Source organism: Eptatretus burgeri, chromosome 7, assembly GCF_056783735.1.
Source record: "Eptatretus burgeri isolate ZD-2024b chromosome 7, Ebu_testis_v1, whole genome shotgun sequence".
Lineage (NCBI taxonomy): Eukaryota > Metazoa > Chordata > Myxini > Myxiniformes > Myxinidae > Eptatretus > Eptatretus burgeri.
In genome coordinates, this window is record NC_140967.1 from 41,744,734 (window position 1) to 41,759,730 (window position 14,997).

The 14,997-nt window shown below is 42.3% G+C and overlaps 1 protein-coding gene across 5 annotated transcripts in view; it reads right to left on the reverse strand.

The window, feature by feature from the left end:
* Positions 1-14,997, reverse strand: part of SLC25A29 (solute carrier family 25 member 29) — a 79,978-nt gene that overhangs the window by 60,598 nt on the left and 4,383 nt on the right. For 3 of the 5 annotated variants that reach the window (XR_015060030.1, XR_015060031.1, XM_085888151.1), the window contains exons 2-3: positions 5,628-5,671; positions 329-412 (exon numbers count right to left, since the gene is read on the reverse strand). Coding sequence is in view for 3 of the 5 variants with exons in the window: in XM_085888151.1 (XP_085744277.1) it covers positions 329-412; positions 5,628-5,657 (114 nt within the window). In the remaining 2 variants the exon portion in view is untranslated. Of the gene's footprint in view, positions 1-4; positions 144-328; positions 413-5,627; positions 5,672-14,997 lie in introns of all 5 variants that reach the window. The other 2 variants (XM_085888155.1, XM_085888153.1) reach the window with 2 other exon arrangements.

Here is a 14,997-nt window from a genome sequence, read left to right on the forward strand (position 1 = left end):
TCACTCCCATCAAAGTCGTTGTGTTCGGCATGGTCCTCAACACCACAAAACTCAGTCTCTCTCTTGTCTTCAATGGGTAGAACTTTGCAAGAGGGAGTTCGCCAAAGTTCAGGCCTTCTCTTCCGGAAACAAGTCCCACCAAGCTGCAGGGCCAGGCCACATCAAAAACGCTTGTCGGATGGCATGATACTGGGCACCTCGTGTGCATCTCATCCCATCAAAGCTGGTTGTGTGTGTGTGTGTGTGTGTGTGTGTGTGTGTGTGTGTGTGTGTGTGTGTATGTGTGTGTGGTTCCCCCCCCCCCCCAACTACATCTCAAAGTACGCACCGATTCTTGCCGTATGATGGAGCTGAAGCAGTGGAATGTGCCTCGGTAACGAGGCTTAATGACTGATTGCACCTGCAATCTCACCTGTGAGGGTAAGGGTCAGGGAGAAAACAACGATGTATAGTTTACGGGAAAAAATGCAATAGTATGTAAAAGTTAAAGTTAGAATGCAAAATGCACACATTACATTTGTGCAGAGTATTTGCATTTGGTAACTACAGTAGAACAGCACTTGGAAGAGTGCATGTCTCTGTCAGGCTGAACAGTTTACATTTTGTATCCTACTGATTGGCCGGATCTGCATTCAGAGCAGAACCAAAATCGAATCGGTTTGTTCTTGTCACCTCAGCAACTCATGCACTAAGTTTTGTCATAACTCGTCCACAACTTCTTGAAATATCATGCTATACGAGGTGTGTTCAAAAAGTATCCAACCTTAATTTTTTGTGCGTAAACAAATGAAGCTAGGGAGGCGTGGTTTGGTGCACGTATGTAGGCGATCCTAATCCGTATGCGTGAATATTTTCCCGCCTGCAGAAGCTGTCAGTCGCCGACAGACCGCCGATGAGTGAGGAAGTGTAAGTGAGCGCCGTCGGATTTTCGTTTTTGACAAAATGACGGAAAAACTTGAACAACGCTACTGCATCAAATTTTGTGTAAAGCTTGGCGATTCCCAAGTGGAAACGATCCGCAAGATTCAACAGGCCTTCGGGAACGAAACAATGGGCACCACACAGATAAAAGAGTGGTACAACCGCTTCAAAGATGATCGCACATCAGTGGAAAGTGAAGCACGTTCTGGAAGGCCCTCAACATCCCAAAATGAGATTGTCATTGACCAAGTGAGGACCCTGCTGATGCAGGATCATCGAATCACGATCAGAGAACTTGCAGACGAGGCGGGCATCAGCATTGGATCCGTTCATTCCATTGTGACTGAGGATTTGGGCTTCAGGAGAATCTCAGTGAAGTTCGTGCCAAAGCTGCTAACGATCGAGCAGAAGCAACTCCGTTTGGAGATCGCACAGGACATGCTGGAGACTGTGAACAGCGATCCCAACTTCTTCAACACAGTGATCACTGGCGATGAGACCAAAGTGATCCGTCATTTTGTCAAAAAAGGAAATCTGACGGCGCTCACTTACACTTCCTCACTCATCGGCGGTCTGTTGGCGACTGACAGCTTCTGCAGGCGGGAAAATATTCACGCATAAGGATTAGGATCGCCTACATATGTGCACCAAACCACGCCTCCCTAGCTTCATTTGTTTACGCACGAAAAATTAAGGTTGGATACTTTTTGAACATACCTCGTATATTGTTTTTTGCCACTATCTCTCAGCGGTGCAGAAGCACTTAAAAATTCTCGTATCCTGCTCTGGATCTTCACCAAATCCAATTAATTCATCCTTCTCACACATTCAACCTGTCCACCAAACTTTGTCCGAATCCATCCATAACATTGAGACATCCTGCTCACATACAGACAAATAGACAGGGGTGAAAACATAACCTCCGTCCATCTTATGTGGCAGAGGTAATAAAACCATAATCTCGTTCCTTCCCTTACCCCGATCTCCTCCAGACAAAATGGAAACGATGGCAATTTGAAAATCTACATATAGCAAGCACAGCTGCCACCTAACGTAATTCTTCCAGACAAAGTCAGCAAATGTGAAAGTTTTGCATGTATGTGCATTTACATGAATGCAATTCCATAAATTATGACATCACCTATGATAAATGTGAAAGTTTTGCATAAATGTGCATTTACATTAATGCAATTCCATAAATTATGACATCATCTATAATAATAAATGTCAGTGTGTGTGTCTCCTCCATAACTCCAAAACCATGACATATAGCGGCCTGACACTTTGCACACATACTAAGTGAACTCCAAGGTGGTGCATCGATGAAAATTAGGTATTTCGGTTATTGAATTTTTTTTTTTTGCACTGCTCAACGCCTCGACTTGGAACAGGCCGCAATGGTTTCTTCATGATAAAGTACTTTTTTTTCACTTTCCTCACTCATATCATCAAATGCCTCATCATCATACCTACAAATTGCGAGATACATCGCAATGTTTATAAATGCCCGGAGACGCCAGTGATCGTGGCTCTATTTAATTTCCGCAAATGCGATAAACTCTAGAATCTCTGAACCTGAGTCAAATTTCAAAATTTTAACTTTTTTTTTGTATGCACTGTCGAGGCTCGTTTGAAAGCTAACACGCAGAACATACAACAAGGGGAGCAGGAGACAAGAGGGGTGGGAGAGGAAAAGAAAAAAAGTGTGGAACCGACATGAGGTAATCTGTGGAAGGGAGAGGGATGGGGTGGGGTACACAGCGTAAACTCACTTTAGAATGTCGGAGCAAAGAATGTCATAGCATTTTTTTTTATCTCAGCTGCAGTTCCGACTGCTAAAAAAAGGGTTCATTTGTCTAACTTGGACATTGTTTGACATTCCGGGCATCTCCAGGAGGTATTTAATATGACTGATCGGCGATTCATAATCACCTGCAAGCCTGCCGTTACTTATCAACCGTTTCGTTGGAGTGCTTCCTTGAGAGCTTAATCCACTTGGCAAGTGCTCTTCAAGCTTTGATCTCCACAAGCTGTCATGGCTCAGTTCTCCTTAGGGACACCTCCAGAGTGAGGTAGGCAAAATTTCAATTGCAGAGGATTATAATGAGTAAAAAATGTTTTCAGTGGTTACAAAGCAATGAATCGCCACATCACGGCAAGATAGCCGAGAGATACACATGTTCACTCTAAACTGTCTCGCCTGGGTTTGAATCCTGACCCAGCTATAAACTTGTCATCCCTGTGTTTCAGAGGCAGGGTGATTCATCAATGTGTGTGCCATCTCAGATGGATGTTAAACTGGACATCACATCTGACAGAATCCCCCCCCCCAATCTCCTCTCCTCCTCCTCTCTCCCCCATCCCCTCTCTCCCCCACCCCTCACCCCATCCCACTTTAGTAAAGGGACTGTTAAGGACTGACACTTTAGTTTTTAATTCAAAATAGCTTCCCCAGAGTGTAGCATGTACAAATCCGATTCAGATTGAGCCGACCGGAGGGGTGCAAAGGTTGCCGCAAGTACAAGCATGCATGAAGGCCTTTGCCAGGTAGATAGCATGGGTTTTAAATGCTCCCGCAAGGTTTCATGTAGAGCCCGGCGGCTAAAAAGAAAATGTTGCTGTTTGGGCACATTTTATAGTCCTTTCCTTCCCCTCCCCTCATGCTGCCTTCACACTGGCTTACCTTTCCCTCATGCTGTCTTCTCTTTCCTTACACTTACCTCCGAAACTCTCTCCACCCCCCCCCCCATGGACATCGCCGGGTGGTCTCTGCATGCTGTTTTAACATACCCCATTTTGTTCAATTCCATACTACCCCCACCCCCACCCTTTCTCCACTATACCCATACCAAACGAAATTCCAGAACCCCCTCTCATCATGCTTTCCTCCTCCCAAACCTACTCCCCCTCCCTCCTCTTTCCCCATTCCTCCTCGCTCTCACCCCCCTCCCAGAGTGTATAGCGATGTTTGGTGAAGCGTCAGTCTCCCCACCCCCTCCCCCCTTCTTGGCTCCCTCCTCCCTCTTCCCTCCCACCCTCTGCTCTCCCCCCCTTAATATACGCGTCAGCAAAGCGACTGGTTATATTTGCTAGTAAAATGTAATTCTTCAATTGGAAAGCTGGAATGTCATCATGCTTATTCTGGAATTACGTTTCCAATAGTAGAATAGGTGCTTGAATGTAAAGGTATTGATTTCATGTTGACAAACTCCCCACCCTTACAAGTATCCCTCCAAATATTTGTCATGGGATTTCATTCCATTTTCATCAAAGTCTCATTAAATCACAATGGATTGTGTGAGATAAATCACATTGGAGAATTTTGTAAGTGTTACATGTTAACCAAAATTGAACACTTACCTCCTCCTAATAAAAGGAGGCACACACTGTTCTGCTCTCTGGTGCACGTTTGCCAAATATAAGTGGAAGTACAAAAATATTTACTATACTAAGGGCAAAATATGCCTTTTTGTTGTTCATGGTTAGGGTGGTGGGCTTGGGATCCAATGATCCTGAGTTCCAACCCCACTCGGCTGTTGAATAAATACCAAGTGGGGTGAACTCTGCCTGTCATCCTTCCGAGGTCGGCAAAATGAGTGCCAGCATGCTGGTATACTGTGTCGGAGTAGTGACCCGTCCAGGATTGTGTCCAATAGCCAAGGAGACTGCTTAGGCAGCACCAACGCTCTGCACAGAATATGGTCCCAATGGATGGATGGATGGCAAAATACTTTGCAATTGTGATATGTTTAACAGCCATGTAGCAAGAGGAAAATGTGAGGGTATATATGCAGATTGTAGATGAAATTAGGAAGCGATTTCAGAGAGATATGTGTGTAACGTTGAAAATTATGTGTATATGTGATACAAATTATATCCACTAGTACGTGCCCGTAAAAAAAAAAAAAAAAAAAATAATAATAATAATAAATAAACCACACAGGCCGTTTCTTCGCTCTCACGTGCCCGTACGTGCGTGACCCGGAAGTTCGACATTATTTGCAGTTACAATTAGTCGCAATTTATTTTTAATACCCAATTATTCAATTAGCGCCAACGTATTTTACCTTTTCGCAATGTCGTGGCAAGGAAAAACAAAAAGAGAAGAGAAGAGAGAGAAAAAATTTACTTCCTGGTTCGGAGCATACCAACACTCTGGTGTTCCCGAAATTTATACACCGTCTAATATGAAAACGATCATAACTTGGGGCATTGTGTTTATCTATAAATGCGCATAAGAAATCGAGAAATTATTAGAATACACGAAGTCATCACTCTCCGGAAGCCTGTACGTTGTAACCCGTAATGGGGAACGTGGCTGTGCTTCCCTTCCCCATCGGCCACGCCCACGCAACAACGTGTCTTGCCATTGGTTTGGTAAATAAATGGCCATAACTTGGGAAGCACTTGTCTGATTAATATCAAACCTTGAAAAGGCACATCCTCAGGTCCCCAGCAATATACCTGGCAAGTTTCAATTAGATCGGACCAGAGGTTGTCGAGAAACAGCGGTCACACACACACACACACACACACACACAGACACACACACACACACACACACACACACACACACACACACACACACACACACACACACACACACACACACACACACACACACACACACACCTGGAATTATAGATAGATAAGGTGCTTCTGATTGTGGAGTTATAAAGCATCCTGTTGGATTGAACAATACAAACCTTGACGGTGTCAAAAGGATGCCCCACCATAACACCCACAGCCCCTGTGGAGTCAGGTGAGGAAGGGTTCAGAGGGATGTGGAAGAATAAAAAAAAATTTTAAATGGAGGCACACACATTTGATTTGTAAACAAAAATATTTCAAAACAAAACATACTTTCATGTAATTCCTGATGCAATTTCATGACTTGGGAATGGGATTTGGTGCTATCTACATTTTACATATGCACAGAGGTGTTCAATGAAGATAATAAAGAGGAGGAAAGTGGATGGGGAGTGTAGGTGGGGGGGGGGTGGGGGGCAGAGATAAGGATGTTGAGCTGTGGGTGTTGGAGAAGAAAAAAATGAAAAGAAGGTCATGAGGGCAAATGATTGAAGGAGGGAGGGTGAGAAGGTTCATTTCCTCCCTTTTGGAATACTCAGAACATAGATGGCTTTATTGGCTTTGCCACTAGGTGTAATTAACCCATTCCTAAGGCCACAATATACCTGGTGTTGGCTTAACGGTTAAGGGGACTAGCTTAAGATCTTAGGTTTTGAGTTTGAGCCCCTTTTCCCCATGATAATAGCACCAGGTGGGTTGACTCAACCTGTCATCCTTCCGACGTCAGCAAATAGAGTACCAGATTACTGGGGTAATAAGCCATTAGAGTATCCTCCTGTCAGAGTGGCGACCCATCCAGGACTGTACTCCTTAGTCAATGAGCAGCTCCAATGCACCTCATGACAGGAAAGGAATGTTATTATTATTGGGCCACAATAAACCACATTTTTTGTGCGCATCATTTTCCCTTTAAAAAGCACTCCTTATCAACACTTTGTGTTTGTTTAAAGCCGGTTATCTATCCGTGTGTGTGTGTGTGTGTGTGTGTGTGTGTGTGTGTGTGTGTGTGTGTGTGTGTGTGTGTGTGTGTGTGTGTGTGTGTGTGTGTGTGTGTGTGCGAGCATCACCTCCATAACTCCAAAACCATGAAACCTCGTGGCCTGAAACTTGCATCAATACTAAGAGAACTCCAAAGGGTAGTGCATGAATGTAAATTGGGTGTCTGGGTTAATTTCAACACCCATTTTGAAGATAATTAACAGCTTTATTTAATTATCATTTAGCAAAGCATCTTCCTTGGTCAGCCGTCTGTCACCTTGCTGGGATCTTAATTCACCATTTTATTCGGCCGATTCAAACATGCCTCGATTTGGAAACAAGATCTACTCTCACGGACTAATGAAAGAATATCAAAATACTTTATTTGATTTGAGAATCGGAGATCGTGAGCGAAATAACTATCAAAATCTGCAGTAAAATCTAAAAATTTCAACAAATTAGTGATTTTTTTTTAATAGTTTAGTGTATTTATTGAAGCAAAGAATTAAACCTTTTATTCTACAGTTTGGACGATTATATTGAGTGAAGAAAAGATGAAGAAATGTGAAGAAAGTGTAACTTCATTGAGTGAAGCATGGGGTGTGGTGTACATGTGTGCGGTGTACAGGTTTCACGAGTGTGCGATCTAAACTCGAACTCGCACCCGGCCCCGTGGTGTGTGGCGCTGTGGAGAAAGTGATGCGGCCGTCTTGTGAATCATGTGCTTCTACATGGGGAGAGCAGACGTTGCTGCAGCGCTGAAGCAACATGGGGGAGCGGACGTGCTGCTGCATCGAAGCCACGCGGGACATGCCACTGTGCAGAGCGGGTGTGGGGAAATCCGTGCATGTATGCGAGTGAAAGGATGAGTATACCGTTGATGCACGTGCATGGTTAGCATGAACCGCAAGGTTGGAGGAATGTGTATTGGAGGGGGGGTGTGGGGGAAGGGAGGGCATGCATGCAGGCAGGCCTTTGCCAGTTCGATTGCATGGGTTTTAATATTTAAATGCTCCTGCCCGGTTTTACATAGAATCCGTGATTAAAAGGAAAACGTTGCTGATTGGATGCATTTTATCACCCCGGCAATGGCCCGGTACACTGCCGACTCTCCCCTGACAATGCCTTCCCTTCCCCTCCCATCTCCTCACGCTATCCTTTTCCAAAACTCCCTCCACCACCATACAACTCTCCAGGGGTCGAGGAGAGGAAGGGGTGTCAAACAATGCGCAAATTGGACAAATAAAAGCTTTTTTTTCAGCAGTCGGAACTGCTGCTCAGATCAATTCTGCAATTCGTCTCAGGTTAAGAGATTATAGAGCTTATCTTATGTGTGGAAATTAAATAAAGGCACAAACACTACCTCAGCTTTTTCGATTGAAGGACAACACCTTTCCTTCCCTTCCGCTTACCTCCCTCCAAAGCCCCCGCATGCCCCACAGACATCTCTGGGCAGTGTCCATGCATTGTTTAGTGTGACCCGTTTGAATGTGCTGTTTCAACCCACCCAATTTCATTCGATCCTTTACTAATGCTGGCAGAAGGGGACCATCCCCCCTTCACTTCAACACACCCCCTTCCCCTCCCCAACTATCCCCTCTCTCTCCCATCCTTCTCGCTCCCTCCCCCTCCCGGAATATACTGTATAGCAACATATGGTGAGGCCAAACTCTCCCCCCTTCCCTCACTCCAATGCCCCATCCCTACTCGCTCCCCCTTCCCTCCTCACTCCCCCTTGCCCCATTCCTAATGTTCCCATCAGTGAAGCAACAGGTTGTATTTGGTCATATACGAGGTCCGTCTAAAAAGTAACGGGACTGAGCCTGCTGAGTGTTCCACTGACACAACTTGAATGAACGGGGTTGCGTCACAGTCTTTTGCAACATTCTTTCGCAAAAGTGGGATTTGAACTCAGGATGCTAAGATCCCAAGCCCACCACCCGAACCATTAACGCGTGTGTGTGTGTGTTTCAAAATATGTGGAGTGTGATGAGCACACCAATGGACATAAAGTCCTACACCAAAGTGTCACCTCCAACAGGAGGCCTCAGCCCAGCAACTCTGTCAAACAAAGATTACATGGTCAACATCAGTTAAACATCAAACGGAGCCACCTCTCTGGACTTCGGGCTTATTTGCCCCCATCAGGATGGCATATCAATAAATATATAACCAATGATGGCCACATTCATCGTTTAAACATCAATCGCAAACAAAAATTTTTTATCATTATCTCCTGGCTGTTTTACACATGACTCATTGTCAAGTGCTCCCCATGGGGAATAAGATGTGTTAATGATGTCATCGGTGCTTTCATTATGACGTCATAATTCGACATGTACAATGTGGTTGTTTCAATGTACAATCAACACTTGATTCGATAGGTAATGAATTTTTTTTTCTTTTCAACTGTTGGTCCAATTGACACAAAATTGTGACCATAGGTACGCCTCCCCCTGTAGGAATTTATAGCGAACGCAGTGAGCTTCATACTTAATGTGTGCACGTGAGAGAATAGGAAACAACAACAACACAATACCCCTGGCTATTTGGAATCCGTGTCGTTAGCTATGACCTTTTGCTTCCGGTTGTTGTTAAACGCTGTGGGGTGTATAAACACGATTGGGTTTTATTTCTATCTTGTGAATATTACTTAACGCGTGTACATGAGAGAACAGGAAACAACACAATACCCTGGCAATTGTGAATCCGTGTTGTTGCCTATGACCATTTTGCTTCCGTTTTTGTTTTCTTTCTGTTTTTTTTTTATGGGGAATGATGCATGCCGGGAGATCATGACCGGAAGTGTTTATTTATTTATTCAATTATTTTTTTTCCCAAAGTTAATTTTATACTTCCGAAAGTGATTTTTTTCATGACAGGAAGTGTTTATTTTGTATTTAACATTGCCGGGAGTGATTTTGAAACTCTTTCCAGAACTTTTAATTTATTTTATTCTTGACCAGAAGTGATCGTTTATTTATTCAATTATTTTTCCCCAAAGTTAATTTTAATAAAGATATCTCCCGGATCATCAAAAAATATTTTTTAATCGTGATTTACATTATTTGATCGCTGATCCCGAATCCAAGCCGAAGTAACAGGAAATTGCGTCAAAATCATCAGCTGTGTGGCGCTTACGTGTACCATGGTATAGTTGGCAAGTATACAGTTGTGAACAAGTTTTATGTAAAGTCAGAAGCGAATGTTAGAAGAATTCTACGTTCGCTTCTAGGCTTTGCCTATTCCATATTAATGATAATTATGATGTCATAGGTCACATGGTACAGGGCGCCATCTTGAAAAACCGAAAAACTTTGCTCCTCTTTCTCCGAAACAGCTCCATGGGAAAAATTGAAACATGGCTCATTGTCAAGTACTCCCATGGGGAACAGGAGATGTTAATGATGATGTCATCGGTGCCTTCATTTTGACATCATAATTCGACAAGTGCAACGCATGATCCGGTCAGTATGAAAAAAACATTTTCTACAATTGTTGAAACTGCAAACCGATCAATGCAAAACTTTAACCAATTGATCAACGACCCATGGGAAATACAGTAATGAAAGTGACATCATCGGTCACTGGTCTGGCACCATATTGGATCAAAGAAGAAAAAAAAAACCTTTAAAAAAACAGAAGAGTTGGCTTGTGCCAAGTCATTCTCAAGACTGTGCAGGGTAAGTATTCCATGAATACCATCTAGTATTACATGTGACACAATGAAAATGAGGGACTGCAATGTCAACAGAAGATAAATTGAAGTGCATTTTGCAATGCCCAAGATTGGTAATTCATACGAAACCATAAGGCCAACATTCCCCAATTTGTCTTGCAGGAAATGTTCAAATACATATTTCATGGCATTTTCCTGGGGAACGCCGGGTACTTCAGCTCATGATGAATCATAAAATCTAAGTCAATTGTTTTAAAAAGTTGTTAAGAGCAAATTCTTTATCGGTGTTTTGAGGCAGGGTGTTGCATGACAAAGTGCGCCATCCTTCCAATGGACGTCAAAGCCACGTGTTCTGTCTGGTAGCATTAGCTGGTGGACGTAAAATATTCCACGGTGTCTTTTATGAAGAATAGTTGAGTTGGTGCCCACACTGAATAAATGACAGATTCCTGCCAAAACTAGCTTGAGTGAAACATCAGGGTTGGCCAGCTGGCTTCTGCAAGATTTTGGTCAAACTTCCCCTCTGGCCAATCCAACAAGAAAGATTAAAGTACAGTCGGTCCTCGTTTAACATTGTAGTTACGTTCTTGAAAAGTGCGACTTTAACTGAAACGGCTTTAAGTGAATCAAATTTCTCCATAATAATTAATGTAAATAGTGGGGTTAGGTTCCAGGCAAAATTTTTTATCATCAGATGAAAGACATTATTTATATATATGGAGTACAATTTTAAACAAACAATTGGATATCATCATCTCCATTTGATTTTTTTTCTCATCATCTCTAGTTGCTTCAGATCTTCATTGGTTCAATCTTCACCGTGTGATTGAAGAAGTTGTGTATTGTCGGCTTCTTCCTCTTCATCAAAACCCACTTTAAAGGCCAAGCACAGGATAACCTTCTTCACAGCGGGGAAAACATCTTTACATCCTTTCAAGTCATTGACACAATCAGGCCACAACTTCCATCACACACCATTCACGCACACCTGGGTAACTTCAGCCCAGAACCCACCGATGGTGTCAATGCACAGTTCAGTGTATACAAGGCCTATACTGTAATACGCTGGGTGGGCTTATACACCGGTATTTACGGTATGGCTTATACTGTGGCTAAAAAAATACGAGAAAAACCATTAGTTTGGTACTAAACTAGAGATAAAACGACTTTATAACATAATGGTGAACAACTTTAAGGGTGTATATTCTCCAATAGATCAGCGACTTAAAAACGAGACGATGTTGAGCAAGGACTTGCTGTACTAGTAGTAGTAGCAGCAACAGCAGCAGCATTGGCAACATGGATATTCAAAATAGGATAGAAAAAGCAAATGTTTTCACATTGCATGCAATCAATTAATTTATTTTTAATATGTGGGTGATCAGCTCTCACGAAAAAAAAATAAAGGACACCTAGGCAGTGGTCAAGGTGGCCACCGTAGTCCCCCTTGCGGGGTAAAGAGGCAGGACACCCTTGTATGGTTCAGGGTACAAAGCCCCTGAATCTGAGGTTTTAAGTATTTAAATGAGCCATGAGATTTTAGTTACATATTTATTTAGGCTAAGAGGTTTTAAGTATTTCAATATGCTTGATGGCTTCGAGAAGATGTTAACGTCACACAACAGTCTGTGTCATGGTAATTGGCATCACAGCCAAAACTAGAGGGGGAGCACTCGGGAGAGTGCAAAACCTCCACCGCCAATACTGCTGGGTCACTCAAGTGAACTTTATCTTATTCATTAAATATGATGTCAACAGTGCTGACAGAGTTATAATTCTTTTCTCCAACATCTTTTTTTTTGGGGGGGCGGGGGGGGGTTGGAAATGACTTAAAACATGTAGAAATGCAAAAAAAAGAAATCGAAATTTTGTTGAAAAAAAAAGCTGCAAAAATTTTTTTTTTCTCTAACAATTTTTTTTGGGGGGTGGGGATTGGAAATCACTTAAAACGTAGAAATGCAAAAAAAACATTTTATTTTCCTCTAACAATTTTTTTGGGGGGGTTTGGAAATCACTTAAAACATGTAGAAATGCAAAAAAAACATTTTTTTTTCTCTAACAAATTTTTTGGGGGGGGTTGGAAATCACTTAAAACATGTAGAAATGCAAAAAAAAAAATTTCTCTAACAATTTTTTTTTGGGGGGGAGGGGTTGGAAATCACTTAAAACATGTAGAAATGCAAAAAAAAAAATTTTCTCTAATAATTTTTTTTTGGGGGGGGGGGGTTGGAAATCACTTAAAACATGTAGAAATGCAAAAAAAAATCTTTTTTGGGGGGGGGTTGGAAATCACTTAAAACATGTAGAAATGCAAAAAAAAAAAATTCTTTTTCTCTACATTTTTTTTTGGGGGGGGACGTAAAACCATAAGGGATTATTAGTCCCTTATGGTCAGTCAGGGACCATTAGTCCATTAGTCAGGGATTATTACTTGGACCAAGTCCAAAATTTAATGGCATGATCCTTGGACCATACCTAACCCCCCCCCCCACCAAGTTTCGTCGAAATTCGTCGAGGAGTTTTTCCATAATACTGTTAACAAACAAACAAACAGACAGAGGTGAAAACAGTAACCTCCATCCATCTGCGATGGCAGAGGTTAATTACAGATCAAACATCCAAGCATGCCAACAATGGTAAAGAGAGCTGAATTTCTTTCAGGCCATTTTTAAGGAAGCAGAATTATGCTGGAATGGGTTGAGAAGGAGCAGTCATTGGATGCATCATCACCACAGCAGTTTGAGCCTGGTGTATCCATTGCATATTGCAACACATTCAAGGTTACCCTTTATACACAGAATTGAAGTACAACATAGGCAATGGAAACCAAAACTTTTTGGGAGTTGCACAAGGAGGGGGTTGCTGGAAAAGCTGTGGAGGGGCCAATGATAACGTGCAAGGGAGAAAGATAAGAAGGTCGGCAGTCAAAAACTGAAGCCACAAACCTCTCTATGATGAGACAGCTTCGAAGCTTAAACTAGAAAATTTTCCAAAACATAAACTATAAAACATGACAACTTGGTCCTCAAAAGGTAATCCAAAAAAAAAAAAATAACAAGAAGACATCTACTTCGGGTTTGGAGAATGGCTCGTTTCACCTTTTGATACCTGTGTTGGGAGATTTAAACGAAAGAGAGCTGCAGGCATTATGATTCTGCTTCTTTGTAAAAGATTCCATCGATTTTGAAAGCTTAAATTCTATGCAATTCATGAGGGACTTAGTGTGAAGTGGGGACACCAAACAAGCTCCGCTGAGCTACGGGCAAAGGCCTATCCAGGACACGAGTTAGGATTCACCAAGGAAGGAGTATACCTGTTTTCTATTTGTCTTTGGAGGTCAGTTTAGATACCCAGTCTGTCGAGGAGAGGTTGTTGCTGATGGTAAGGCTGAGATGTTTAAGGGATTGAACCTCTTCCATTTGTTGATAAAGGAAAGTAGATCAGTGGGTGCGTTAGCTGATCCTTCTGCAGAGACAGGGTGATTTTCCTGCTGTATGAGTCAGACGAGTACCTAATCCATTGATGGTCACCAGAGAGAAAAGCAGCCGTTATCGGCCTGTCTCTATGAAGTGGTACCTTACGGGATTGTGTGGAATCCTCTGGGAAGGGGAAAAGAGTTTTCCAGAGCATTCTCATGCTGTCTGTGTTACTTTATGCTGACAATTGTGATGACTAAATCTCCCAAGGAACTCCAGTGTGCACGAAATGCAGTCAGGGATTATTACTGTTAAATATCCAAAACAAATCTTTTTTCTTTTTTGGAGATGTGAAGTCTGAATTCTCCTAATTTTATGTTTGGTAATGACAAAATTGAAGTTGTGAGTGATTACGTATACTGAGACTGTACTTTTTCTACAACGGTTATTTTACCAGGGCCATTTCAAAACTAATATCTCAAACAAAAAGAGAACAGTTTTCCTGTTTTACAGAAAGCACGCAGAGTGAATCTCCTGTTGATGTTCAGTGTGAGCTTTTCGAAAGAACGATGATGCCCATTTTTATTATCTGGTTGTGAGGTTTAGGGTCAAAAAAATACCATCAATATTTAAATTTTCCATCATAAGTTTCTTAAACAAATATTATACCTCCATAAAAGGAATGCTAAGTGTGTAGTACTTGGGGAAACAGGAAGTTACCCTGTATGAGATTTTATTGACAAAAGAATGGTAAATTTTTGGTTGCGAATTGGAAGCGGCGAGCAGAACAAATTTTCTGCTGTTATGTTTGGATTAGCAAAGTGTCTTCATGAAAGTGAAATGTTTCAGTCTAAATGGATATCGACTGTGAAAAGTATTGTTGATCACTCTGGTTATTCCAATTTATGGTACGGTTTCTCTAACTTTGATAAATCATGGTTTTAAGTCCACCATCAAACACAAAATTATTTTTACTAGAAGCACCCGCTCCCCACAGGAGCCGTCAAGGGGGTCATGTTATTATATTTACTAGTGCATGCCCGTAGGTGCGTGCGTGGCCGTACGTGCTTGGCTGTACGTGCAAAAAAATTAATAAAAAAACTTTCAAACCGCGTGCCAGAAACAACAACCACACAGGCCGTTCCTTCGCTCTCGAGTGCCCGTATGTGCGTGCGGGGCCGTACGTGCGTGGCCATACGTGCAAAAAAAAAAAAAATTCTAACTGCATGCCAGAAACAACCACACAGGCTGTTCCTTCGCTCTCCGGTGCCCGTTAAAAAAAAAAATAATAATAATAAAACGTGCAAAAAAAAACAAACATTTCAAACCGCGTGCCAGAAACAAGAACCACACAGGCAGTTCCTTCGCTCTTGCGTGCCCGTACGTGCGTGCGGGGCCATGCGGGGCAAAAAA